The sequence below is a fragment of the Nerophis ophidion genome, linkage group LG24 (assembly GCF_033978795.1).
Source record: "Nerophis ophidion isolate RoL-2023_Sa linkage group LG24, RoL_Noph_v1.0, whole genome shotgun sequence".
NCBI lineage: Eukaryota > Metazoa > Chordata > Actinopteri > Syngnathiformes > Syngnathidae > Nerophis > Nerophis ophidion.
This window is the reverse complement of record NC_084634.1, coordinates 40,544,198-40,569,709: the sequence shown is the minus strand read 5'-3', so window position 1 is coordinate 40,569,709 and position 25,512 is coordinate 40,544,198. Positions and strand designations below refer to the sequence as shown.

Below are 25,512 nucleotides of genomic sequence, written 5' to 3'. Positions count from 1 at the left end.
ACCGAGATCTTTGCCTTCTGGCTCAGCTCTGGTTTCGTCACAACAGTGCGGCAGAGAGACTGCAATACAGCCCCAGCAACTCCGATTTTCCGGCTGATTTCCTTCTCCATCTTTCCCTCACTCCTGAACAAGACCCCGAGATACTTCAACTCCTCCACTTGGGATAGAGTCTCGTTCTCTACCTGGACTGTACGAACCATCAGTTTCCTGCTGAAAACCATGGCCTCGGATTTGAAGATGCTGATCCTGATTCCAGCCACTGAACACTTGGCTGTGAACCGATCCAGTGAGAGCTGAAGGTCACGAACCAAAGGTGCCATCAGGACCACATCATCTGCAAAAAGCAGTGACGCAACCTTTAGCCCCCCGGGACATATACCCTCTCCGCCATGGTCACGACTCTGCCTCGAAATCCTGTCCATAAAAGTCACAAACAGGATAGGTGACAGAGCGCAGCCCTAGCGTAGACCAACCCCCACTGGAAACGGATCAGACTTACATCCAAGCACCCGGACACAACTCTCGCTTTGGTTGTACAGAGATTGGATAGCCCTCTGCAGGGTTCCCCTCACCCCGTATCCCTTCAGCACCTCCCACAAGATCTTCCGGGGGACACGGTCATACGCCTTCTCCAAATCCACAAAGCACATGTAGACTGGACAGGCATGCTCCCAGGCCTTCTCCAGGATTCCGGCAGGTTATAGTACGTAAATTAAGTATTGTTGAGCAGTTTTTGAATGCATTTTTAAAGTGATTTAGAGGTAGAATCAATTGCTCCTGTTAGCTGCATTGATAGCTACCTAGAAAGAGATGATTTTTATGTTAGAATGCAGGGGAAAACATGTCTTCTTAAATCTCATTGATAGGCTCTATTCCAAAAAACTGCAGACTTCAAAACATGTGATAATAACAACATGTTGCTTATGACACAAAGCAAAAAGATTGCATAGAAAAATAAGTTGTCGTATATCTGTATTGATGTGGAAATGACCTCGGTCTTTTGATCGTGCTTGTCATACACCTGTACCTCCCACCTACCAGGTGTTATCAGATCAGCCCAAAGAGAACAAACAAAACAAATCCAGTCGAGGTGAGATATTAACAGATGTCAAAGCAAACGCACGATGCATTTATTAAACACCCAGACACTGAAGTTGTGGACGGAGAAGAAACCCTGAAAACTTACCTGTGAAACTGCTGAAACAGGTTCAAAGGGATGAAGGTCAGTATGCTGTACTTGGTAGTGCGGATGGCGTTGCCCTTGTAAACTTTGGACAAGTCTTTCAGCTCTTGCTGGCGGGGGCCGTGGCGAGCCACAACAATTCTTCTCTTCTCCCCCCATCCCTGTGGGGCGCTGTGTGGATCTTCTGGATGGGAATTGGTGTGGCGGTTATTTTGGGTCGAGTACGAGCCTTGGTCCGGTTCTTGAGCTAAGAGCTGCCGACATCGACGCTGCACACGTTGGAGTCGTTCCATCTACAGCTGGGGAGCCAGGTCTTCTCGCTGTGGTTTTCTGGTCCTCGGTAGTCCACAGTAGTATGGACTTTCATTAGGTCCTCATCCTGAACATGAAAACAAGTATGTCATTTCATGTGTTTGCAAACAAGAAGTGGTATGGTAGCAGGTTCTGTGATATATGCACAATCTGCAGGATAGCCGAGATTTGCAAAGTGTTGTGGGGCGGTGGGAACAACATGGACAGGATAAGTCGCATGGACCATGGGGAGCTGAATAAAGGATGTTACCTACTTTACCTACTCAGTGGCCTAGTGGTTAGAGTGTCCATTACCTCCCAGCATCAAGGGTTGGAATTGGGGGTTAAATCACCGCTGCTGCTCACTGCTCCCCTCACTTCCCAGGGGGTGATCAAGGGGCTGGGTCAAATGCAGAGGACAACTTTCACCACACCTAGTGTGTGTGTGTGTGTGTGTGTGTGACAATCATTGCTACTTTAACTTAACTTTTACTTTATTAATAGGGATCAATGCCATTCAGTCATGTGAAACATTGTCAACCCTGAGAAGGGAGGTGTGGCATGTCAAGCTTTTCACGGCTGAAACAGCTTCCAAAGACATGCACCTGGGGATAGGCCCCTCCCACCTCTAAAGACATGCACCTGGGGATAGGCCCCTCCCACCTCCAAAGACATGCACCTGGGGATAGGCCCCTCCCACCTCCAAAGACATGCACCCTGGGGATAGGCCCCTCCCACCTCCAAAGACATGCACCTGGGGATAGGCCCCTCCCACCTCCAAAGACATGCACCTAGGGATAGGCCCCTCCCACCTCCAAAGACATGCACCTGGGGATAGGCCCCTCCCACCTCCAAAGACATGCACCTGGGGATAGGCCCCTCCCACCTCCAAAGACATGCACCTGGTGATAGGCCCCTCCCACCTCCAAAGACATGCACCTGGGGATAGGCCCCTCCCACCTCCAAAGACATGCACCTGGGTATAGGCCCCTCCCACCTCCAAAGACATGCACCTGGGGATAGGCCCCTCCCACCTCCAAAGACATGCACCAGGGGATAGGTCCCTCCCACCTCCAAAGACATGCACCTGGGGATAGGCCCCTTCCACCTCCAAAGACATGCACCTGGGGATAGGCCCCTCCCACCTCCAAAGACATGCACCTGGGGATAGGCCCCTTCCACCTCCAAAGACATGCACCTAGGGATAGGCCCCTCCCACCTCCAAAGACATGCACCTGGGGATAGGCCCCTCCCACCTCCAAAGACATGCACCTGGGGATAGGCCCCTCCCACCTCCAAAGACATGCACCTGGGGATAGGCCCCTCCCACCTCCAAAGACATGCACCTGGGGATAGGCCCCTCCCACCTCCAAAGACATGCACCTGGAGATAGGCCCCTCCCACCTCCAAAGACATGCACCTGGAGATAGGCCCCTCCTATCTCCAAAGACATGCACCTGGGGATAGGCCTCTCCCACTTCCTATGACATGCACCTGGGGATAGGCCCTTCCCACCTCCAAAGACATGCACCTGGGGATAGGCCCCTCCCACCTCCAAAGACATGCACTTGGCGATAGGCCCCTCCCACCTTCAAAGACATGCACCTGGGGATAGGCCCCTCCCACTTCCTATGACATGCACCTGGGGATTGGCCCTTCCCACCTCCAAAGACATGCACCTGGGCATAGGCCCCTCCCACCTCCAAAGACATGCCCTTGGGGATAGGCCCCTCCCACCTCCAAAGACATGCACCTGGAGATAGGCCCCTCCCACCTCCAAAGACATGCACCTGGGGATAGGTTGATTGGCAACACTAAATGGTCCCTAGTATGTGAATGTTGTCTGTCTATCTGTGTTGAAGAGGTGGGGGCTTGTCCAGGGTGTACGACGCCTTCTGCCCGAATGCAGCTAAGATAGGCTCCAGCGACCCCACGCAACCCCAAAAGGAACAAGCGGTAGACAATGGATGGATGTGTACTTTTGACCCAGCAGATTTGCTCACATTTTCAGTAGAGCCATAATCACTACATCACAAAACAATAAGAGATGATTGGAAAGTCAAGACAGCCATGACATCATGTTCTTTACAAGTGTATCTACACTTTTGACCACTTTTGTGTTAAAATAAGAACGACTTCTACTACTTCAGAAGATAGAATACTGGATATAAATGAGAGTCAAACAAGGGCTGGATAATGACTTGTACTGTACGTACAGTAGCGATATCGAACCCGCTGCTTTCATCTCATGTATCGGACTTACCCTGCTTTTCATGCCCACTTCAAGCCAGGTTCGTCGTGAAAATGACGTCCAATGACTTCCACGCCGAGTTTGCGACTAACGGAGTGTTCACGCCGCCAACACACGCGTGACGTCAGATAGATCCACTCGACGCCTTCTGCTCGTGTGGGCGGGGCGTAACCTTCATCAAAACCTACTATTTCTTTAAAAAAACAAAAAAAACACGGTCAAATTACACGTTTTGGTAAAAGTGTGAACAAAATCTAAATCCCTATCGTGGATTCTTTACGTTTATTATTAGGGAAATGGACCTTTTTTTTTTTTTGTAAGTGCATTTGAATGTCACGTGACTTGACACCGCGCTGCGTCAGCTGACCGGAAAGCGGAAAAAGAAGCGGAAGTAAACATGGCGACACGACTCGCCGGCCTGCCTGCCCCGGAGTGCATTAAAGTAAGTTTTAAACTTGTGTGGCGACTGCAACACATCTGGAGGCTTCACTTTCACATGTACGTTGTTGGCTCGTGTCGATGAATAAAGTGGAGGACTTTAAACTGGCCCTGTGGTGAGGTGGCGACTTGTCCAGGGTGTACGCCGCCTTCCGCCCGAATGCAGCTGAGATGGGCACCAGCGACCCCAAAAGGGACAAGCGGTAGGAAATGAATGGATGGATGAATCAATACTTTGATTACTTGAGGAAAATTCCTGCTAAAATATTGTTTGTTGTTGTTGTTGTTTGTTGTGTTTGTGAAATGTGCAACTGTAACAAAAAGTCATTGATGTTGTTGTTATTGTTGTTGGTTGTGTTTATGAAATGTGCAACTGGAACAGAAAGTCATGGATGTTGTTGTTATTGTTGTTTGTTGTGTTTATGAAATGTGCAACTCGAACAAAAAGTCATTTACTAACACATATGTAACGGCTATAAGACATATTTTGATTATTTGAGTGAAAAGCCTGCTAAAATACTGTTTTTAGTTGTTGTTGTTGTTGTTTGTTGTATTTCTAAAATGTTCAACTCGAACAAAAAGTCCTTTACTAACAAATATGTAAAGGCTATAAGAAATACGTTAATTATTTAAGTGAAATTCCTGCTAAAATATTGTTTGTTGTTGTGCTTCTGTAATGTGCAACTGTAGCAAAAAGGCGTTGTTGTTATTGTTTGTTGTGTTTGTGAAAGGTGCAACTCTAACAAAAAGTCATTTACTAACACATATGTAACGGATATAAGAAATACTTTGATTATTTGAGTGAAATTCCTGCTAAAATATTGTTTGTTGTTGTTTGTTGTGTTTCTGAAATGTGCAACTCCAACAAAAAGTCATTGATGTTGTTGTTAGTTATTTGTTGTGTTTCTGAAATGTGCAACTCAAACAAAAAAGTCATTTACTAACACATATGTAACGGACATAAGAAATACTTTGATTATTTGAGGGAAATTCCTGCTAAAATATTGTTTGTTGTTGTTGTTGTTGTGTTTCTGAAATGTGCAACTCTAACAAAAAGTCATTGATTGATTGATTGATTGATACTTATATTAGTAGATTGCACAGTACAGTACATATTCCGTACAATTGACCACTAAATGGAAACACCCCAATAAGTTTTTCAACTTGTTTAAGTTGGGGTCCACGTTAATCAATTCATGGTACAAATATATACTATCAACATAATACAGTCATCACACAAGTTAATCATCATAGTATATACATTGAATTATTTACATTATTTACAATCCGGGGGGTGGGATGAGGAGCTTTGGTTGATATCAGTACTTCAGTCATCAACAATTGCATCAACAGAGAAATGTGGACATTGAAACAGTGTAGGTCTTATTTAGTAGGATATGTACAGCCAGCAGAGAACATAGTGAGTTCACATAGCATAAGAACAAGTATATACATTAGAAGTACATTTGAGTTGTTTATAATCCGGGGAGATGGGATGTGAATGGAGGAGGGTATTAGTAAAGTGTTGAAGTTGCCTGGAGGTGTTGTTTTTATTGATGTTGTTGTTATTGTTGTTGGTTGTGTTTCTGAAATGTGCAACTCGAACAAAAAGTCATTGATGTTGTTTTTGTTTTTTGTTGTGTTTCTGAAGTGTGAAACTCTAACAAAAAGTCATTTACTAACACATATGTAACGGCTATAAGAAATACATTGATTATTTGAATGAAATTCCTGCTAAAATACTGTTTGTTGTTGTTGTTGTTGTGCTTCTGTAATGTGCAACTGTAACAAAAAGGCGTTGTTGTTATAGTTTGTTGTGTTTGTGAAATGTGCAACTCTAACAAAAAGTCATTTACTAACACATATGTAACGGATATAAGAAATACTTTGATTATTTGAGTGAAATTCCTGCTAAAATATTGTTTGTTGTTGTTGTTTGTTGTGTTTCTGAAATGTGCAACTCCAACAAAAAGTCATTGATGTTGTTGTTAGTTGTTTGTTGTGTTTTTGAAATGTGCAACTCAAACAAAAAAGTCATTTACTAACACATATTTAACGGATATAAGAAATACTTTGATTTTTTGAGGGAAATTCCTGCTAAAATATTGTTTGTTGTTGTTGTTGTTGTTATTGTTTGTTGTATTTCTGAAATGTGCAACTCAAACAAAAAATTAATTTACTAACACATGTAACAGCTATAAGAAATATGTTGATTATTTGAGTGAAATTCCTGCTAAAATACTGTTTGTTGTTGTTGTTGTTGTTGTTGTGCTTCTGTAATGTGCAACTGTAGCAAAAAGGCGTTGTTGTTATTGTTTGTTGTGTTTGTGAAAGGTGCAACTCTAACAAAAAGTCATTTACTAACACATATGTAACGGATATAAGAAATACTTTGATTATTTGAGTGAAATTCCTGCTAAAATATTGTTTGTTGTTGTTTGTTGTGTTTCTGAAATGTGCAACTCCAACAAAAAGTCATTGATGTTGTTGTTAGTTATTTGTTGTGTTTCTGAAATGTGCAACTCAAACAAAAAAGTCATTTACTAACACATATGTAACGGATATAAGAAATACTTTGATTTTTGAGGGAAATTCCTGCTAAAATATTGTTTGTTGTTGTTGTTGTTATTGTTTGTTGTATTTCTGAAATGTGCAACTCAAACAAAAAAGTCATTTATTAACACATATGTAACAGCTATAAGAAATACGTTGATTATTTGAGGGAAATTCCTGCTTAAATACTGTTTGTTGTTGTTGTTGTGCTTCTGTAATGTGCAACTGTAACAAAAAGGCGTTGTTGATATTGTTTGTTGTGTTTGTGAAATGTGCAACTCTAACAAAAAGTCATTTACTAACACGCATGTAACGGACATAAGAAATACTTTGATTATTTGAGGTAAATTCCTGCTAAAATATTGTTTGTTGTTGTTGTTGTTATTGTTTGCTGTGTTTGTGAAATGTGCAACTGGAACAAAAAGTCATGGATGTTGTTGTTATTGTTGTTGGTTGTGTTTCTGAAATGTGCAACTCGAACAAAAAGTATTTTACCAACACATATGTAACGGCTATAAGAAATACTTTGATTATTTGAGTGAAATTCTTGCTAAAATACTATTTGTTGTTCCTGCTAAAACAGACTGCCTCAGGTTTCAAAGTCAATATCTGGCCCGCTGCATCATGTGGAATTAATTAACTAATAAATAAATAAGTGTCTTTTTTTACTAAATGTAGTCGACTAAATGTTTCTGACAGAAAATGAATCCATGTAATACATGCCATTTCTGTATCTTTAACTTTAACTTAACTGGGTGTGAGTTTTCCTTGCCCTTATGTGGGCCTACCGAGGATGTCGTGGTGGTTTGTGTTGTGGCTTGTGCAGCCCTTTGAGACACTAGTGATTTAGGGCTTTATAAGTAAACGTTGATTGATTGATTGATCTTTTAAAATTGATCTAAAATTGCAACAATTATGATATCCTACATTCCTGAAAAAAATGTGTTCGTTAAAATCAAAATAAATGAGTCACGATTTTAAAACAAGTTATTCCTTCAAAAATAAGTTTTTTACGATAACGTTTTTATACAATTTTTTTTGGGGGGGTTTGTTTTTTATGGAGACGGGGTGGCGAAGTTGGGAGAGTGGCCGTGCCAGCAATCTGAGGGTTGCTGGTTCAATCCCCACCTTCCACCATCTTAGTCATGTTCGTTGTGTCCTTCAGCAAGACACCTCACCCTTGCTCCTGATGGTCCTGGTGAGCGCCTTGCATGGCAGCTCCCACCATCAGTGTGTGAATGGGTGAATGTGGGCTCCTTAAATAGGGGTAGAAAAGCGCTATATAAGTACAACCATTTAATTTACCATTTAAAATATTGTTTGTTGTGTTTATGAAATGTGCAACTCTAACAAAAAGTCATTTACTAACACATATGTAACGGCTATAAGAAATATTTTGATTATTTGAGTGAAATTCCTACTAAAATACTGTTTTTAGTTGTTGTTGTTTGTTGTGTTTTTGAAATGTGCAAATCTTAACAAAAAGTCATTTACTAACACATATGTAACGGCTATAAGAAATACTTTGATTATTTCAGTGAAATCCCTGCTAAAATATTGTTTGTTGTTGTTTGTTGTGTTTCTGAAATGTGCAACTAATAATAAAAAGTCATTTACTAACACATATGTAACATGGATAAAAAAAATACTTTGGTTATTTGAGTGAAATTCCTGCTAAAATATTGTTTGTTGTTTCTGAAATGTGCAACTCAAACAAAGTCATTGTTGTTGTTATTGTTTTTTGTGTTTCTGAAATGTGTAACTATTAACAAAAAGTCCTTTACTAACACATATGTAACAGGTATGAGAAAAAATTTGATTATTTTAGAGAAATTCCTGCTAAAATATTGTTTGTTGTTTTTGTTGTGTTTCTGACATGTGCAACTCAAACAAAAAGTCATTTACTAACACATATGTAACGCCTATAAGAAATATTTTGATTATTTGAGTGAAATTCCTACTAAAATACTGTTTTTAGTTGTTGTTCGTTGTGTTTTTGAAATGTGCAAATCTTAACAAAAAGTCATTTACTAACACATATGTAACGACTATAAGAAATACTTTGATTATTTCAGTGAAATTCCTGCTAAAATATTGTTTGTTGTTGTTGTTGTTGTTGTTTGTTGTGTTTCTGAAATGTGCAACTGTTAATAAAAAGTCATTTACTAACACATATGTAACATGTATAAAAAAAATAATTTGGTTATTTGAGTGAAATTCCTGCTAAAATATTGTTTGTTGTTGTTTTTGTTGTGTTTCTGAAATGTGCAACTGCAACAAAGTCATTGTTGTTATTGTTTTTTGTGTTTCTGAAATGTGCAACTATTAACAAAAAGTCATTTACTAACACATATGTAACGACTATAAGAAATACTTTGATTATTTCAGTGAAATTCCTGCTAAAATATTGTTTGTTGTTGTTGTTGTTGTTGTTTGTTGTGTTTCTGAAATGTGCAACTGTTAATAAAAAGTCATTTACTAACACATATGTAACATGTATAAAAAAAATAATTTGGTTATTTGAGTGAAATTCCTGCTAAAATATTGTTTGTTGTTGTTTTTGTTGTGTTTCTGAAATGTGCAACTGCAACAAAGTCATTGTTGTTATTGTTTTTTGTGTTTCTGAAATGTGCAACTATTAACAAAAAGTCATTTACTAACACATATGTAACGACTATAAGAAATACTTTGATTATTTCAGTGAAATTCCTGCTAAAATATTGTTTGTTGTTGTTGTTGTTGTTGTTTGTTGTGTTTCTGAAATGTGCAACTGTTAATAAAAAGTCATTTACTAACACATATGTAACATGTATAAAAAAAATAATTTGGTTATTTGAGTGAAATTCCTGCTAAAATATTGTTTGTTGTTGTTTTTGTTGTGTTTCTGAAATGTGCAACTGCAACAAAGTCATTGTTGTTATTGTTTTTTGTGTTTCTGAAATGTGCAACTATTAACAAAAAGTCATTTACTAACACATATGTAACGACTATAAGAAATACTTTGATTATTTCAGTGAAATTCCTGCTAAAATATTGTTTGTTGTTGTTGTTGTTGTTGTTTGTTGTGTTTCTGAAATGTGCAACTGTTAATAAAAAGTCATTTACTAACACATATGTAACATGTATAAAAAAAAATACTTTGGTTATTTGAGTGAAATTCCTGCTAAAATATTGTTTGTTGTTGTTTTTGTTGTGTTTCTGAAATGTGCAACTGCAACAAAGTCATTGTTGTTATGGTTTTTTGTGTTTGTGAAATGTGCAACTATTAACAAAAAGTCATTTACTAACACATATGTAACAGGTATAAGAAAAAAATTGATTATTTTAGAGAAATTCCTGCTAAAATAATGTTTGTTGTTTTTGTTGTTGTTTGTTGTGTTTCTGACATGTGCAACTCTAACAAAAAGTCATTTACTAACACATATGTAACGGCTATAAGAAATACTTTGATTATTTGAGTGAAATTCCTGCTAAATATTGTTTGTTGTTGTTGTTTGTTGTGTTTCTGAAATGTGCAACTCTAACAAAAAGTCGTTGTTGTTATTGTTTGTTATGTTTTTGAAATGTGCAACTCTAACAAAAAGTAATTTACTAACACATATGTAACGCCTATAAGAAATACTTTGATTATTTGAGTGGCATTCCTGGTAAATATTGTTGGTTGTTGGTGTTATTGTTAGTTGTGTTTCTGAAGTGTGCAACTCAAGCAAAAAGTATTTTACTAACACACATGTAACGGCTATAAGAAATACTTTGATTATTTGAGTGAAATTCCTGCTTAAATACTGTTTGTTGTTGTTGTGCTTCTGTAATGTGCAACTGTAACAAAAAGTCATTGATGTTGTTGTTATTGTTGTTGGTTGTGTTTATGAAATGTGCAACTTGAACAAAAAGTCATTTACTAACACATATGTAACGGCTATAAGAAATACTTTGATTATTTGAGTGGAATTCCTGCTAAAATATTATTTGTTGTTGCTGTTGTTCATCCATCCATCCATTTTCTTCCGCTTATCCGAGGTCGGGTCGCGGGGGCAGCAGCCTAAGCAGGGAAGCCCAGACTTCCCTCTCCCCAACCACTTGGTTGGGGAGAAATTATGTAACACAAGAACAAAAATGCTTGGCTTTTTTATGCATTCGAAATTGTAAATAAATAGCTAACAATCGAGTCAAAAGATGGAGGATCCTCTATTGCACTCATAAAACACTCAAAAAAATTGAGAAAGAACCCGCCAACAATACTCCATTCACACATTGTAACCTGAAAATGTACCAAATATGAGTGATATTGTTATTGTACAGTAAATATTTGTTTTATTATGGTTAGCTTGTATGTTTAGCACCTAGCAATGCTGCTGATGTTGTAGTGTATCAATAAAACTGCATCTGTTTAGCCCTCAGCCTCTAAAACTTATTGCGCATCCTCTTTGGGTTCGGGCTCAAAAATCCCCAAAGTAATCGTTGGCTCTCACAAAGTCTGCTTGATTAGCATCGTTGTTGATGGGGAAGAGAGCTCTGGTTCCTAACCCTACGTCACGGATCACGTGATCGGCTTCCTCGTTATCTCTCAAAATGGTTTTGCCTTTGTGCAGCTCTGCCATAAGGTGGTGGATGGACTCTGTGGGCAGGAGCCCCCTCGCAGGGCGGACTACGAGGCCACGTGGAGTCCGGGTGAATGGCTGGAGCTCCTCAACGCATTGTCAGCGGTCTTCTGTCACGCAGTCGGCAACAGGAGCTCCGATGAGGAGGTGAGGTGACCGTTTAATCACAAGCTCCGCACAGCAACCATGACTGTGAGCAGCTGTTAGCGGGTGCGGTTGCCAATGGGATTGTCCCGCTGCCCGTGTCCAGGTTCTGGCTGGTCTGTCGGAGGTGAGCAGCAGTCATTCGAAGGCTGTTCTCACTGTTCTCAAAGCCAGAAAAGAAGACATTCTCCATGCTCTGCTTGCCAGAACCAACTCAGTAGCTTCTGCCACGCTACAAGACTTCGACTGGCAGCTAAAGGTAAAAGAGTACTTTGTATAGTTTCATCGTTTTATTTCTACCTGGATTGTTTGGCCAGTGCCCTCCAAAAGTTTTGGAACAGTGAGACCAACTCGTTTATTTTTGTTGTGGACTGAAAACATTTGGGTTTGACACCAAAAGAAGAATATGGGACAAGAGATCCAACAGTTCCAGGTATTTAGGGACCGATGTCCCTTTGGGACAGAGGACCCTATTGAATTTCTAAGGTTTTATTATTATTATTCCGCCACCTCTTTGAGCTGTAATTTGACCCCCTTAACATGCTTCAAAACTCACCAAATTTGACACACACATCAGGAAAATTGCGATCTAATCAAAAAACCAAATCCCAAAACTCAAAATTGTGCTATAGCGCCCCCTAGGAAGAAAACACAGACACAACAATCAGTAACTTCCAGTAGGAACGTCGTAGAAACATAAATCAAAAACCACTATGTAGGTCTCAGTTAGACCTATATTTCATACACTGACACCCCCCAGCTAAAATCAACAAGAAGTTTGCTATTGCCACTTCAATACAAAAGTTGGCTAAAAAATGTCGCTTTTTTTTCAAACATTATCTCCTCTGAACCTGTTTATCGTTTCGGCTTCAAATAAGCACAGAGGAGAGATTGAACCCTTCTGATTAAAAGTTGATGAAATAATTTTAATTACTACCCCGTTTTGGGTTTTATGAGACCCCTAAGAACCGGAACGCTGCTGCTGTTGTGTGTACTGCTGTCACAAAATGGAGGCTTCCTGCTCAGACAAAACTGCTTCTAACTCAATGTAGGACTGTCGTACACACATGAAACAAAAACCTCAATATAGGTCTCACTGAGACCTATATTTCATATACTGACCGCCCCCAACTAAAATCAACAGGAAGTTTGCTATTCCCACTTCAATACAACAGCTGCATTACATTCACCATGCATTACAGTCTCAAAATGGCGGCACCAAGGCGTCCTTATAAAATGCCCAAGCAACTTTACAACTGTTATTACTATGAGACTGATGTATAACACATGTGTATAGAACTTTTCTCTGTGTAATCATCCATCCATCCATCGTCTACCGCTTATCCGGGTTTGGGTCGCGGGGACAGCAGCCAAAGCGGTCCCGTCCATCGCTGCTTGCAGCTTTAATTAAATTAGGATCTGATCCACAACTTAGCACCTTTTTGTTTGAACCATCCCATTTTTCATGAGCGCAAAAGTATTGGAACCTGTGACTGACAGGTGTGTTTTGTTGCCCAGGTGTCTCCCAATGACATTGATCATTCAAACAATAAATAGCACTAACACCCCATAAATAAATACATAGATAACACCTCCAAGTCCGAGTCCATGGTTCTCGCCCGGAAAAGGGTGGAGTGCCATCTCCGGGTTGGGGAGGAGACCCTGCCCCAAGTGGAGGAGTTCAAGTACCTGGGAGTCTTGTTCACAAGTGAGGAAAGAGTGAATGGTGAGATTGACAGGTGGATCGGTGTGGCGTCTTACAAACCCTGTTTCCAAATGAGTTGGGAAATTGCGTTGGATGTAAATATAAACGGAATAAAATTATCTGCCAATCCTTTTCAACCCATATTCAGCTGAATATGCTACAAAGACAAGATATTTAATGTTCAAACTCATATTTAATGTTCAAACTCAAATAATAATCAACTTAAAATGTTATGGCTGCAACACGTGCCAAAGTAGTTGGGAAAGGGCATGTTCACCACTGTGTTACATCACCTTTTCTTTTAACAACATGCAATAAACGTTTGACAACTGAGGAAACTAATTGTTGAAGCTTGGAAAGTGGAATTCTTTCCCATTCTTGTTTTATGTAGAGCTTTAGTCCTTCAACAGTCCGGGGTCTCCGCTGTCCTATTTTACGCTTCATAATGCGCCACACATTTTCCATGGGAGACAGGCCTGGACTGCACGCGGGCCAGGAAAGTACCCGCACTCTTTTACTGCAAAGCCACGCTGTTGTAACATGTGCTGAATGTGGATTGGCATTGTCTTGCTGAAATAAGCAGGGGCGTCCATGAAAAAGACGGCGCTTAAATGTCAGCATATGTTGTTCCAAAACCTGTATGTACCTTTCAGCATTAATGGTGCCTTCACAGATGTGTAAGTTACCCATGCCTTGGGCACTAATGCACCCCCATACCATCACACATGCTGGCTTTTGAACTTTGCGTCGATAACCGTCTGGATGGTCCGCTTCCCCTTTGGTCCGGATGACACCATGTCAAATATTTCCAAAAACAATTTGAAATGTGGACTCGTCAGACCACAGAACACTTTTCCACTTTGCATCAGTCCATCTTAGATGATCTCGGGCCCAGAGAAGCCGGCGGCGTTTCTGGATGTTGTTGATAAATGGCTTTCGCTTTGCATAGTAGAGCTTTAACTTGCACTTACAGATGTAGCGACCAACTGTATTTAGTGACAGTGGATTTCTGAAGTGTTGCTGAGCCCATGTGGTGATATCCTTTAGAGATTGATGTTGGTTTTTGATACGGTGCCGTCTGAGGGATGGAAGGTCACGGTCATTCAATGTTGGTTTCCGGCCATGCCGCTTACATGGAGTGATTTCTCCAGATTCTCTGAACCTTTTGATGATATTATGGAGCGTAGATGTTGAAATCCCTCAATTTCTTGCAATGTCACTTTGAGAAAGGTTGTTCTTAAACTGTTTGACTATTTGCTCACGCAGTTGTGGACAAAGGGGTGTACCTCGCCCCATCCTTTCTTGTGAAAGACTGAGCATTTTTTGGGAAGCTGTTTTTATAGCCAATCATGGCACCCGCCTGTTCCCAATTAGTCTGCACACCTGTGGGATGTTCCAAATAAGTGTTTGATGAGCATTCCTCAACTTTATCAGTGTTTATTGCCACCTTTCCCAACTTCTTTGTCACATGTTGCTGGCATTAAATTCTAAAGTTAATGATTATTTGCAAAAAAAAAATGTTTAGCAATTTGAACATCAAATATGTTGTCTTTGTAGCATATTCAACTGAATATGGCTTGAAAAGGATTTGCAAATCATTGTATTCTGTTTATATTTACATCCAACACAATTCCCCAACTCATATGGAAACGGGGTTTGTAGTAATGTGGATGCTGTATCGATCCGTTATGGTGAAGAAGGAGCTGAGCCGGAAGGCAAAGCTCTCAATTTACCGCTCGATCTACGTTTCCATCCTCACCTATGGTCATGAGCTTTGCGTTATGACCGAAAGGACAAGATCACGGGTACAAGCGGCCCAAATGAGTTTCCTCCAACGGGTGGCGGGTCTCTCCCTTAGAGATAGCCAGTACAAGCATTTGGAATGTCCTGAAGAAGAAAGAAACCACTGGTGTACTAAGCAACAGACGTAGACCAAGGAAAACATCAGCAGTTGATGACAGAAACATTGTGAGAGCTATAAAGAAACAACTGTTAGTGACGTCAGCCACAACCTCCAGAGGGCAAGAGTACAGTGTCTACACCAGAAGATGCACACCACTTAAAAGCAAGAAGAATAAGAAGGCCAGGCTGGAATTTGCCAGAAGGTACAGAAAGGAGACTCAACAATTCTGGGAAAAAGTTTAATGGACTGATGAGACAAAGATGGACTACTTGCAAAGTGATGGAAAGGTGAACGTTTGGATAAAGAAAGGATCTGTTTATGATCCCAAACATACAAGCTCATCTGTGACACATCATGTCATGTCATGGCTTGCATGGTGTTTTGTGGGACCTCATCTTCATCGGTTTTGTGGGACATCATCTTCATCAGTTTTGTGGGACCTCATCTTCATCGGTTTTGTGGGACCTCATCTTCATCAGTTTTGTGGGACCTCATGTCATGTCATGGCTTGCTTGGTGTTTTGTGGGACCTCATCTTCATCGGTTTTGTGGGACCTCATGTCATGTCATGGCTTGCTTGGTGTTTTGTGGGACCTCATCTTCATCGGTTTTGTGGGACCTCATGTCATGTCATGGCTTGCTTGGTGTTTTGTGGGACCTCATCTTCATCGGTTTTGTGGGACCTCATGTCATGTCATGGCTTGCTTGGTGTTTTGTGGGACCTCATCTTCATCGGGGATGTAACACACCATGGCAGCTGCAACACCAACTCAGAAACATTTGGTCTGCAACCAAACTGATTGGGAGATCCTTCATCCTGCAGCAAGGTAACAAGAAAGGAGTTGATCCGGGGCAAGAAGTGGAAGTTTTGAGACTGCCCAAGTCAGTCTCCAGACTTAAAGCCACATAGAGCATGCACTGGACCTGCTGACTGAAGGCAGTAACCCCCACCAAAACAAACAACAAGTGAAAGAGGCTGCGGTGAAAGCCTGGACAAGAATCACAAAAGAAGAATGCAAAAGTTTGGTGATGTCAATGCTCTCAGGCTTGATGCACTTTTTTAAAGCAAAGGATTTGCAACTAAATATTTCACTTTAATCTACTTTAACATTATATGTTCCAACACTTTTGCTCACCTAAAAATGTTGTGTTCCATTACAAATAAGGCTATCTTCTAAGTTGTGTACCAGATTCACATGTAAATACTTCAAAATAAATACCGAACTGTTGGTTGTCTCGTCTCATATTTATCTTTTGATGTCAAACCCAAATGTTTTCATCCATCCATCCACCTTGTTCCGCTTATCCGAGGTGGGGTCACGGGGGCAGCAGCCTAAGCAGAGAAGCCCAGACTTCCCTTTCCCTATCCACTTGGTCCAGCTCCTCCCAAGGGATCCCAAGGCGTTCCCAGGCCAGCCAGGAGACATAGTCTTCCCAACGTGTCCCGGGTCTTCCTCATGGCCTCTTACCGGTCGGACGTGCCCTAAACACCTCCCTGGGGTTGAGTCCGAGTGGGCGATGTTACGTAGCTACATTGTCGAGGTGGCCGATTGGAGCTGTGGCCGCAAGGTGGTTGGTGCTTGTCTTTGTTTTCAGTCTGCAACAAACATAAAGGAATTGACCTCACTGTTCCAATACTTTTGCAGGGCACTGGAGATTGTTTGACCTGAGTTTGAGTCCCGCAGATATACCACAATGTGTGCTGTGGTGGATAAAGTGCATCCTTAAAGCCAAACTGCACTTATTTTTAATTCACAACTCATTCACAATCCTTATTAGACAAGAAAACCAGCCTTTCTCTTTTCTGTGCCTTCTAAAGAGCAAACAATTGCTGACAAGAGGCAGGTAATGAGAAGTCATCTACTCCGCATATAAATCCGCCTGAAAGAACATCCCAAATCCACCAAAGCTTCATTTACACGCCTACTAGACCCGCTTCTTAATATGGACATTGTTAGGACAAGAGCTCACTTATCTGGCGTAGTATCGCCGTGCCTTGTTCACAGACACACCACTAGCATGAGATGCTGAATCACCTCTGAGTTTTACCCGAGGACTATTCTGAATTTACCAGCTCAACTGAGAGCGCAAGTATTGTGCTGAAAGATACAGCCATCCCATCAGTCCGCAGCCCAGTGAGAGTGGACACTGTTTTGTTATGTTGTCAATTAAGCGTACATGCTAATGCTCGGGTAATTTCTTTGCCTTTCACTACGGCCGGGTTCCATTTAGCCCCCAGCTTCTAAAACAGGGATCGGGAACCTTTTTGGCTGAGAGAGCCAAGAATCCAAATATATTAAAATGTATTTCCGTGAGAGCCGTGTAATATTTTTTTCAACACTGAACACAACTGAACGCGTGCATTTTTAAGTTAGACCAACATTTCTCGATTATAATAAGTCTCTTATTCTTTGTATCAACATTGTTATTCTGAAACTAACTGTGGAAGGGGTGTGGCCCGCGGGACTGCAGCGAAGCGGGTTGTTGCCAGGACCAGCCTCGAAATCAGCAACAGGTGCATAGAAGGCCCACCTGGTCCTTTTTATCTAATTTATAAGCAGCAGCCAGGAGGAGAGACGGGGTCGGGGCTGGAGCCAGAGTGCGAGCGAGAACGAAAGAGGAAAAAGACAATTGCTGGAAAGCAACTGAGAGACTTATTGAAAAATAAAAAAATATTGTAGCACTGAAACAGGCTCTCATGTCTGTGCTTGGTGGTCTGAAGAACCCCCAGGAGGGCAAACCCTAAACTAACCGATAATAAATAAATCACTTCTTACCCTTATTGCAACTTCTTGATCAAGTGCGGTAGAAAAAAGGATGGATGGATTCAAATGCATGAGCATGTTTTATATTTTGAACATTATTTTTAACAGTCTCAGCTCACATTTATCCGAGAGCCAGATGCAGTCATCAAAAGAGCCACATCTGGCTCGCGAGCCATAGGTTCCCTACCCCTGTTCTAAAACTTCAAGCTCTTCCTCTGTATACTCAGGCTAAAAAAAACCTATGGTTCTGGATACTCTTGTAGTTTTTGTCTTCATCCCACAAAGTCTAGCAGTTTATCACAAAAGCATGTGCGTTCTTGTCCCATACAGAGATTGTGGATGTTGTGGATACTGTTGCTCAAAAATCCTTTTACACCTAAAATATACTTTCACAGAAAGCCTGATTCACAATTCGGTTTTTAAGAGCCATGTGTAGTGTTCTATATTCTAAATGAAACATCGTTTGGTCTTTCTTGCTTACAGGTACCTGCTAGCGTCGTTTATTGCACAGGCGTCAACCTGCAGTCCACACGTATCTCTCAGAGTGGTGTATAGATTATAGAGTACGGCCAAACCGCTTTCACGGGACAAGAGGGCGCCATGTTTCCTCCTAACTTCCAACTGGCACTAAGTGTTGTGGCGCAGCTTTGTTATTTTAGGGAATAAATGAATGAACCAAAGAGAAGGTTTGACAAAAACAGACCATCTTTCAACATCCGTAAGACTAGAATCATGCAATTCAGCAACAGCAGAAGAAAAAGACAAACACACATAGACAGATAAGAAATGACTAAAATAAATCACATTTTGGCTGTAATAATACATGATAAAGTCAACTGAAAATGTCATAAAAATATACAACATAAAGTGGCAAGAAACATGTCAATAATGAATAAAGTAAATATATCCTGGACCACTAATCACTTGATATTCTCTACTGCTCACTAGTGTTACATATCTGACTTCTTGTGCAGGAATATGTGGAAATCACTACAAAAGTACGCTTATTCAGTTAGTAAGTTACTATAAAGCAGGGGTCACCAACGTGGAGGTCGCCCGTAAGGACCAGATGAGTCGCCCGCTGGCCTGTTCTAAAAATAGCTCAAATAGCAGCACTTACCAGTGAGCTGCCTCTATTTTTTAAATGGTATTTATTTACTAGCAAGCTGGTCTCACTTTGCTCAACATTTTTAATTCTGAGAGAGACAAAACTCAAATAGAATTTGAAAATCCAAGAAAATATTTTAAAGACTTGGTCTTCACTTGTTTAAATAAATTCATTTATTTTTTGTACTTTGCTTCTTATAACTTTCAGAAAGACAATTTTAGAGAAAAAATACAACCTTAAAAATTATTTTAGGATTTTTAAACACATATACCTTTTTACCTTTTACATTCCTTCCTCTTCTTTCCTGACAATTTAAATTAATGTTCAAGTCAATTTATTTTTTTTATTGTAAAGAATAATAAATACATTTTAATTTATTGTTCATTTTAGCTTCTGTTTTTTCGACAAAGAATATTTGCGAAATATTTATTCAAACTTATTAAAATTCCCAAAAATTATTCTGGCAAATCTAGAAAATCTTTAGAATCAAATTTAAATCTTATTTCAATGTCTTTTGAATTTCTTTTAAAATTTTGGTTCTGGAAAATCTAGAAGAAATAATGATTTGTCTTTGTTAGAAATATAGCTTGGTCCAATTTGTTATATATTCTAACAAAGTGCAGATTGGATTTTAACCTATTTAAAACATGTCATCCAAATTCTAAAATTAATCTTAATCAGGAAAAATGACTAATGATGTTCCATAAATAGTTTTTTTAATTTTTAAAAAAAGTTTCGAATTAGCTAGTTTTTCTCTTCTTTTTTTCGGTTGAATTTTAAAGAGTCGAAATTGAAGATAAACTATGTTTCAAAATGAAATTTTAATTTTTTCCTGTTTTCTCCTCTTTTAAACCGTTCAATTAAGTGTTTCTTCCTCGGTTTTTCTCTACAAAAAACCTTCCGTAAAAGGAAAAAAAATGTACAACGGAATGACAGACAGAAACACCAATTTTTTCCCACAACATAAACAGCGTGTCTGCCCAATGACGTTATAACTGTAGAATGATCGAGGGCGAGTTCTTGGTTTCTTATGTGGGTTTATTGTTAGGCAGTTTCATTAACGTCCTCCCAGCGCGGTAACAACACACAACAACAGCAGTCACGTTTTCGTCTACCGTAAAGCAGTTTGTCTGCCGTAAACAGCAATGCTGTGACACTCTTAAAAACGACAATACTGCCATCTACTGTACATACATATGTGACAACACCATCTACGGCTTTTAGAGAGTGTAGAAGAACAAGGAAGATAAAGCCATGGCGACGCCAACGACGAGTAAGATGAAGAAATACGCTTGTAAGTTCCAAGCCGCAGCTGCGATTGTACCTGGATAGCCTCCGGGAAGAAGTAGTGGACTACCAAGTGCTTGGCAGTGAAGATCTTCCTCAGGAAGCAAAGATTGGCCGGTTTTGGACCATGCGAGGTAGAGATGGAAGATTCCAGACTCTAGTGCATTTGATGAAAGCACTTTTGTGCTTGCCACACAGCAATGCATCATCAGAGAGGGTGTTCAGCATGGTTAGAAAAATAGTGACAGAGAATAGAATAAGGATGGACAATTCAACCCTTAACTCAACAATGAGTAGATGAGTGTTATGTGTGTATATGTGTAAATAAATGAACACTGAAATTCAACTATTTCTCATATATATATATATAACTAGAATTCACTGAAATTCAAGTACTTCTTATATATATATATATATATATATATATATATATATATATATATATATATATATATATATATATATATATATATATATGAAATACTTGACTTGGTGAATTCTAGCTGTAAATATACTCCTCCCCTCTTAACCACGCCCTGTCAACCCCCCCACCTCCCACACTCCCCACCCCTCCGAAGCCACTATTACCCAACCCCCCACCTCCTGAAATCGGAGGTCTCAAGGTTGGCAAGTATGTACTGTGAAGATGTGAACATCACCACATTTGACCCTGATATTTACTTCCTGATCTGATGTGCCGCGTCCCCACCGTCCAACCTCCGCTTGCATCCTCTGTCCCTACCTCCAGATGGCGCTGTCCAGCGACAAGATCTCCTCTCTTCAGACTCCTCTGCTCAGCCTCAGTCTGGACGTCAGGGAGGACGGAGCCTTCAAGCCGCTGACAGTGGAGACCAACAAAGAGGAGCTGAACACACTCATCAGTGCATTGGAGGCTGCTAATAAGGTAGACGCCAACATTCTGGACGTACCTGTTCAGGTACCTTTTGGAGACATTTACAGCCTCCTTCTTTCACCCATTCAACATATCTTTACCTGCACATTACCTACCTTCTCTGTATCCTGCAGTCAAACTGGTGCCTCCTTCTTTCACCCAGTCAACATATCTTTACCCGCACACTACCTACCTTCTCTGCATTGTGTGGTCACGCTGGTGCTTCCTGCTTTTAAGCGGCCATCTTCAGACGGCAGCAGCGCAGCAGCATCAGCTCAGCAGTTCTTTGAAGGCTCGTAAATTCAAAACTGAAGCAGTTACAAAAACTCTTTTCTCACCTTTTAATCAGAAGGGTTCAATCTCTTTCCTGTGCGAGTTTGAAGCCGACACAACAAACGCGCTCAGAGGAGATAATGTTTGAAAAAAGGTGACGGGTTTTTACAAAACTTTTGTTTTGAAGGGGTAATTGACAACTTTCTGTTGATTTTGGCTGAAGGATCAATTAAATGTAGGTCTAAGTGAGACCTACATAGAGGTTTTGGTTTCATGTCTCTATGACATTCCTACCGGAAGTTACAAGCAGTTTTGTCTGTGTTTTCTTCCTAGGAACAGTTTTGTCTGTTTTATTCCTAGGGGGCGCTAGAGCGCCATTTTGAGTTTTGGGTTGTTTTTTGTTTTTTTTATTAGATTGCAATTTTCGCCAGTCCTGATGTGTGTGTCCAGTTTGGTGAGTTTTGAAGCATTTTAAGGGGGTCAAATTACAGATAAAAGAGGCAAAAATTAAATTTTTTAGGAAACCTTTGTTTTGAAGGGGTTTTTGCCAACTTCCTGTAGATTTTTTCTGAAGGTAGTCAGTGTATGAAATCTAGGTCTAAGTGAGACCTATATAGAGGTTTTTGTTTCATGTCTCTACGACATTCCTAACGGAAGTTACAAGCAGTTCTGTGTGGGTTTTCTTCCTAGGAACAGTTTTGTCTGTGTTTTATTCCTAGGGGGCGCTAGAGCGCAATTTTGAGTTTTTTGTTTTTGTTTTTGTTTTTTATTAGATCGCAGTTTTCACCAGTCCTGATGTGTGTGTCCAGTTTGGTGAGTTCTGAAACATTTTAAGGGGGTCAAATTACAGATCAAAGAGGCAAAAATTACATTTTTTTAGGAAACCTTTGTTTTGAAGGGGTTTTTGCCAACTTCCTGTAGATTTTTCTGAAGGAGGTCAGTGTATGAAATCTAGGTGTAAGTCAGACCTACATAGAAGTTTTTGTTTCATGTCTCTACGACATTCCTGATGGAAGTTACAAGCAGTTTTGTCTTTGTTTTTTCCTAGGGGGCGCTATAGCGCAATTTTGAGTTTAGTTTTTTTGATTAGATGGCAATTGTCGCCAGTCCTGATGTGTTTGTTAAATTTAGTGAGTTTTGAAGCATGTTAAGGGGGTCAAATTACAGCTCAAAGAGGAGGCGGTATAATAATAATAATAATACAACCTTAGAAACACAACAGGGTCCTCTGTCCCAAAGGGACATTCGGTCCCTAAAAATGAATGTGTATCATTTTTGGAATAAGATGTTAACAAAACAAGGTGGAACAAAAGTGTAGTGAATACTTTGTAGCCCAGCCATTGTTGCTGAGTTAGGGACTAGACTCTAACACGCACTAAAACCCCCTGGCACCTGTGTCTTCTTCACAGGTGGTTCTGCAGTTGACAAACAAGGACAACGTTGTCCAGGACTGACCTTCCTCACAGCTGCAGCGTGCCAACATCAACATGTCTACTGAACAATCATGTTTGTTTAGCCACCTAGGGTCTGTGCACTTCCTGTCTCGCTCACATTTCTTTTTAATGTAACCTTGTTTTTTTTATCCATGTAGAGGAAAATTGTGTTTTAAAAGAAATAAAATGTTTTCTTCATTAGTTTTCGTGGCACTGTTCCATCTTTTTTTAACCCGGTATGAAGGTTGTACGGTACTAGTACAGTACTGCGATACTAAGGAATCATATGACGTACTATACCGCCTCTGAAAAGTACCAGTCATCTGCTCTACTGTCGTCACGTGATGACATTGCTGGATTTAGGAGCATGTTGGGCAGCGCACACACACAGAGTACTTACAAGCAGTCACAGAAAAAGGAGAATGGACGCATTTTGGTGTAAAAAATCAAGATAAAGATGAAGTTATAGCACTGAAACACCCTCAGGAAGAGCTGCTTTTTGCGGCTAACATCCATCCACAGTGTTTTAGCTACTTCTAAATCCCTAATCCTGGTCTCCATGGTGACAAAGTAAGCTGAATACAATTATCGTTATCACTGGAGGACGAGGAATAGCTAAACATGCTTCACTACACAGCGTAGGAGGATACAATAGCTCACCGGCGTCACAATGTAAACAAACGCCATGGGTGGATCTACACCTGACATCCACTGTAAGGATACCAAGTACAGGAGCGTATCGAGTCGATACTACTATGATTACATAGTAGTATCGATACTACGTCACACATTTTTTTTATGTTTACAAAGTCAGTAAATACGTCCCTGGACACATGAGGACTTTGAATATGACCAATGTATGATCCTGTAACTACTTGGTATCGAATCGATGCCTAAATATGTGGTATCATCCAAAACTAATGTCAAGTATCAAAGAAGAGAAGAATAAGTGATTATTACATTTGAACAGAAGTGTAGATAGAACATGTTCAAACAGAAAACAGGGCGACACCTACCCTTTACATCAGTATTTTTTAACCATATTAGTATTGGTTTATTAGGTATTATATTTTATTGTGTGATACTGCAACTACTTGGTATCGGGTCGATACCTAAACGTATGGTATCATCCAAAACTAATGTCAAGTATCAAAGAAGAGAAGAATAAGTGATTATTACATTTGAACAGAAGTGTAGATAGAACATGTTCAAACAGAAAATAAGCAGATATTAACAGTAAATGAACAAGTTGATTAATAATCAATTTTTACAGTTTGTCCCTCATAATGTGTATAAAATAAAAGGTGTATAAATGACACAATATGTTACTGCAGACTAATTAGGAGTCTTTGTTTGTTTACTTACTACTAAAAGACACGTTGTCTAGTATGTTCAACATTTTATTGAAGGACTAAATGACAATAATAAACATACACTTTAAAAACAAAAATGTTGTTTTTACAGGAGTTTAAACGCTGGCAGCTGAAGTTACCTGAGATTTCCTGTAAAAATGACAGCAGCACAGTAGATAACTTTACGGTCAAAATATGTAAATTGATTTACAGTGAATTAAATTACGTCTGAATCACATAAAAACACTGTCAAGTATTAAAAAAACGTGTAAATTTTGCATAACGGTGTTGTATATAAACAGACCAATTCCTGTATTTTTACGTGTGATAGTCTCAGGCTTTCCCCTGACAGTTTGTCTATGTTTTAGTTTTTTCCTCTGCATTTGTTTGTTTCCTCTGTGTTTAGTATTTCCTGTCCTCAGTTCCTGTCTAGTGCTCTTATTTTGGTTCGGCTTCCTGTTTGTCTCCCTGAGTCCTGTTTTCACTCAGCTGGGACTGATTGGCATCTGGTCACACCTGGTGTCAATCAGCCCGCTCCTATTTTACCTGCTTTGTTCCTCCAGTCAGTGGCTGGATTATTGTATTGTATTGTCGTTGCCTCATGTCACTCTTGTGTCTTTGCTACCTGTCGTGTCTGACATCATTTCAGCTACTACCTGTCATGCTACATCTTGTCCTGGTCGTCGTAGCGGTAAGCTGTTTTCTGTTAGCCATTAGCTATTTCCACTTTTTCTGTTTGTTATCCTCTAGCTTCCATGCTAAAGTTCCTTTTTGTATTTCTAGCTCCCAGTGCTAGCTCTCTTAGTTTGTTATTCCGCCCACGTGCGTGTTTTTTGTTTGTTCTTGTGTAGTTTTAATTAAATCAGGTTTTCATATAGCATGCCTGCATCTTGGGGTTCAACAACAAATAATCCTGACAAATAGTTGCTTATTGTGCATCAATAAATGATCAAATTAACAGGGAAATATCAGACAAAAACTAATTTAAACTGGTAGAACAACAGTAAAACTATGCATTTCTTCTGTATACTATACATAAAATCTATTCATAATATGCTGTGTTTTTTTTATGTTTTAATAATCCAGTTATTGTGTAAAATTTCACATATAAACCTGCACAATTATTTCTACTACCTGCACACCAAAACAAAAATACATCTTGATAAAAGACAAGAGGAAAATATCACTTTTGGAACATTTATTTAACAGCCATCATTAATAGTTCAAAACAACTGGATTTTTTCCCCTTCTTCTTTGTTTAATACAACATGCAAAGAAGGAACATGTCATGGATCTTTTGACTGAATACAGATTTAAATCATCCAGAAGATGAG

The 25,512-nt window shown here is 39.8% G+C and overlaps 2 protein-coding genes across 9 annotated transcripts in view; one reads left to right on the top strand and one right to left on the bottom strand.

The window, feature by feature from the left end:
* atp10d (ATPase phospholipid transporting 10D) overlaps nt 1–3,892 on the bottom strand; it is a 57,430-nt gene extending 53,538 nt beyond the window's left edge. For all 8 annotated transcript variants that reach the window (XR_009804188.1, XR_009804187.1, XR_009804190.1 and 5 more), the window contains exons 1-2: nt 3,738–3,892; nt 1,187–1,562 (exon numbers count right to left, since the gene is read on the bottom strand). Coding sequence is in view for 1 of the 8 variants with exons in the window: in XM_061886863.1 (XP_061742847.1) it covers nt 1,187–1,476 (290 nt within the window). In the remaining 7 variants the exon portion in view is untranslated. The remainder of the gene's footprint in view (nt 1–1,186; nt 1,563–3,737) is intronic.
* Nucleotides 3,893–4,026: 134 nt separating this feature from the next.
* On the top strand, nt 4,027–23,027 carry commd8 (COMM domain containing 8). The gene is made up of 5 exons (XM_061886864.1): nt 4,027–4,167; nt 11,309–11,464; nt 11,568–11,720; nt 20,977–21,132; nt 22,803–23,027. Exons 1-5 carry the CDS (start codon nt 4,123–4,125, stop codon nt 22,845–22,847), a joined length of 555 nt encoding a protein of 184 aa, XP_061742848.1. The 5' UTR covers nt 4,027–4,122; the 3' UTR covers nt 22,848–23,027.
* Nucleotides 23,028–25,512: the final 2,485 nt, after the last annotated feature.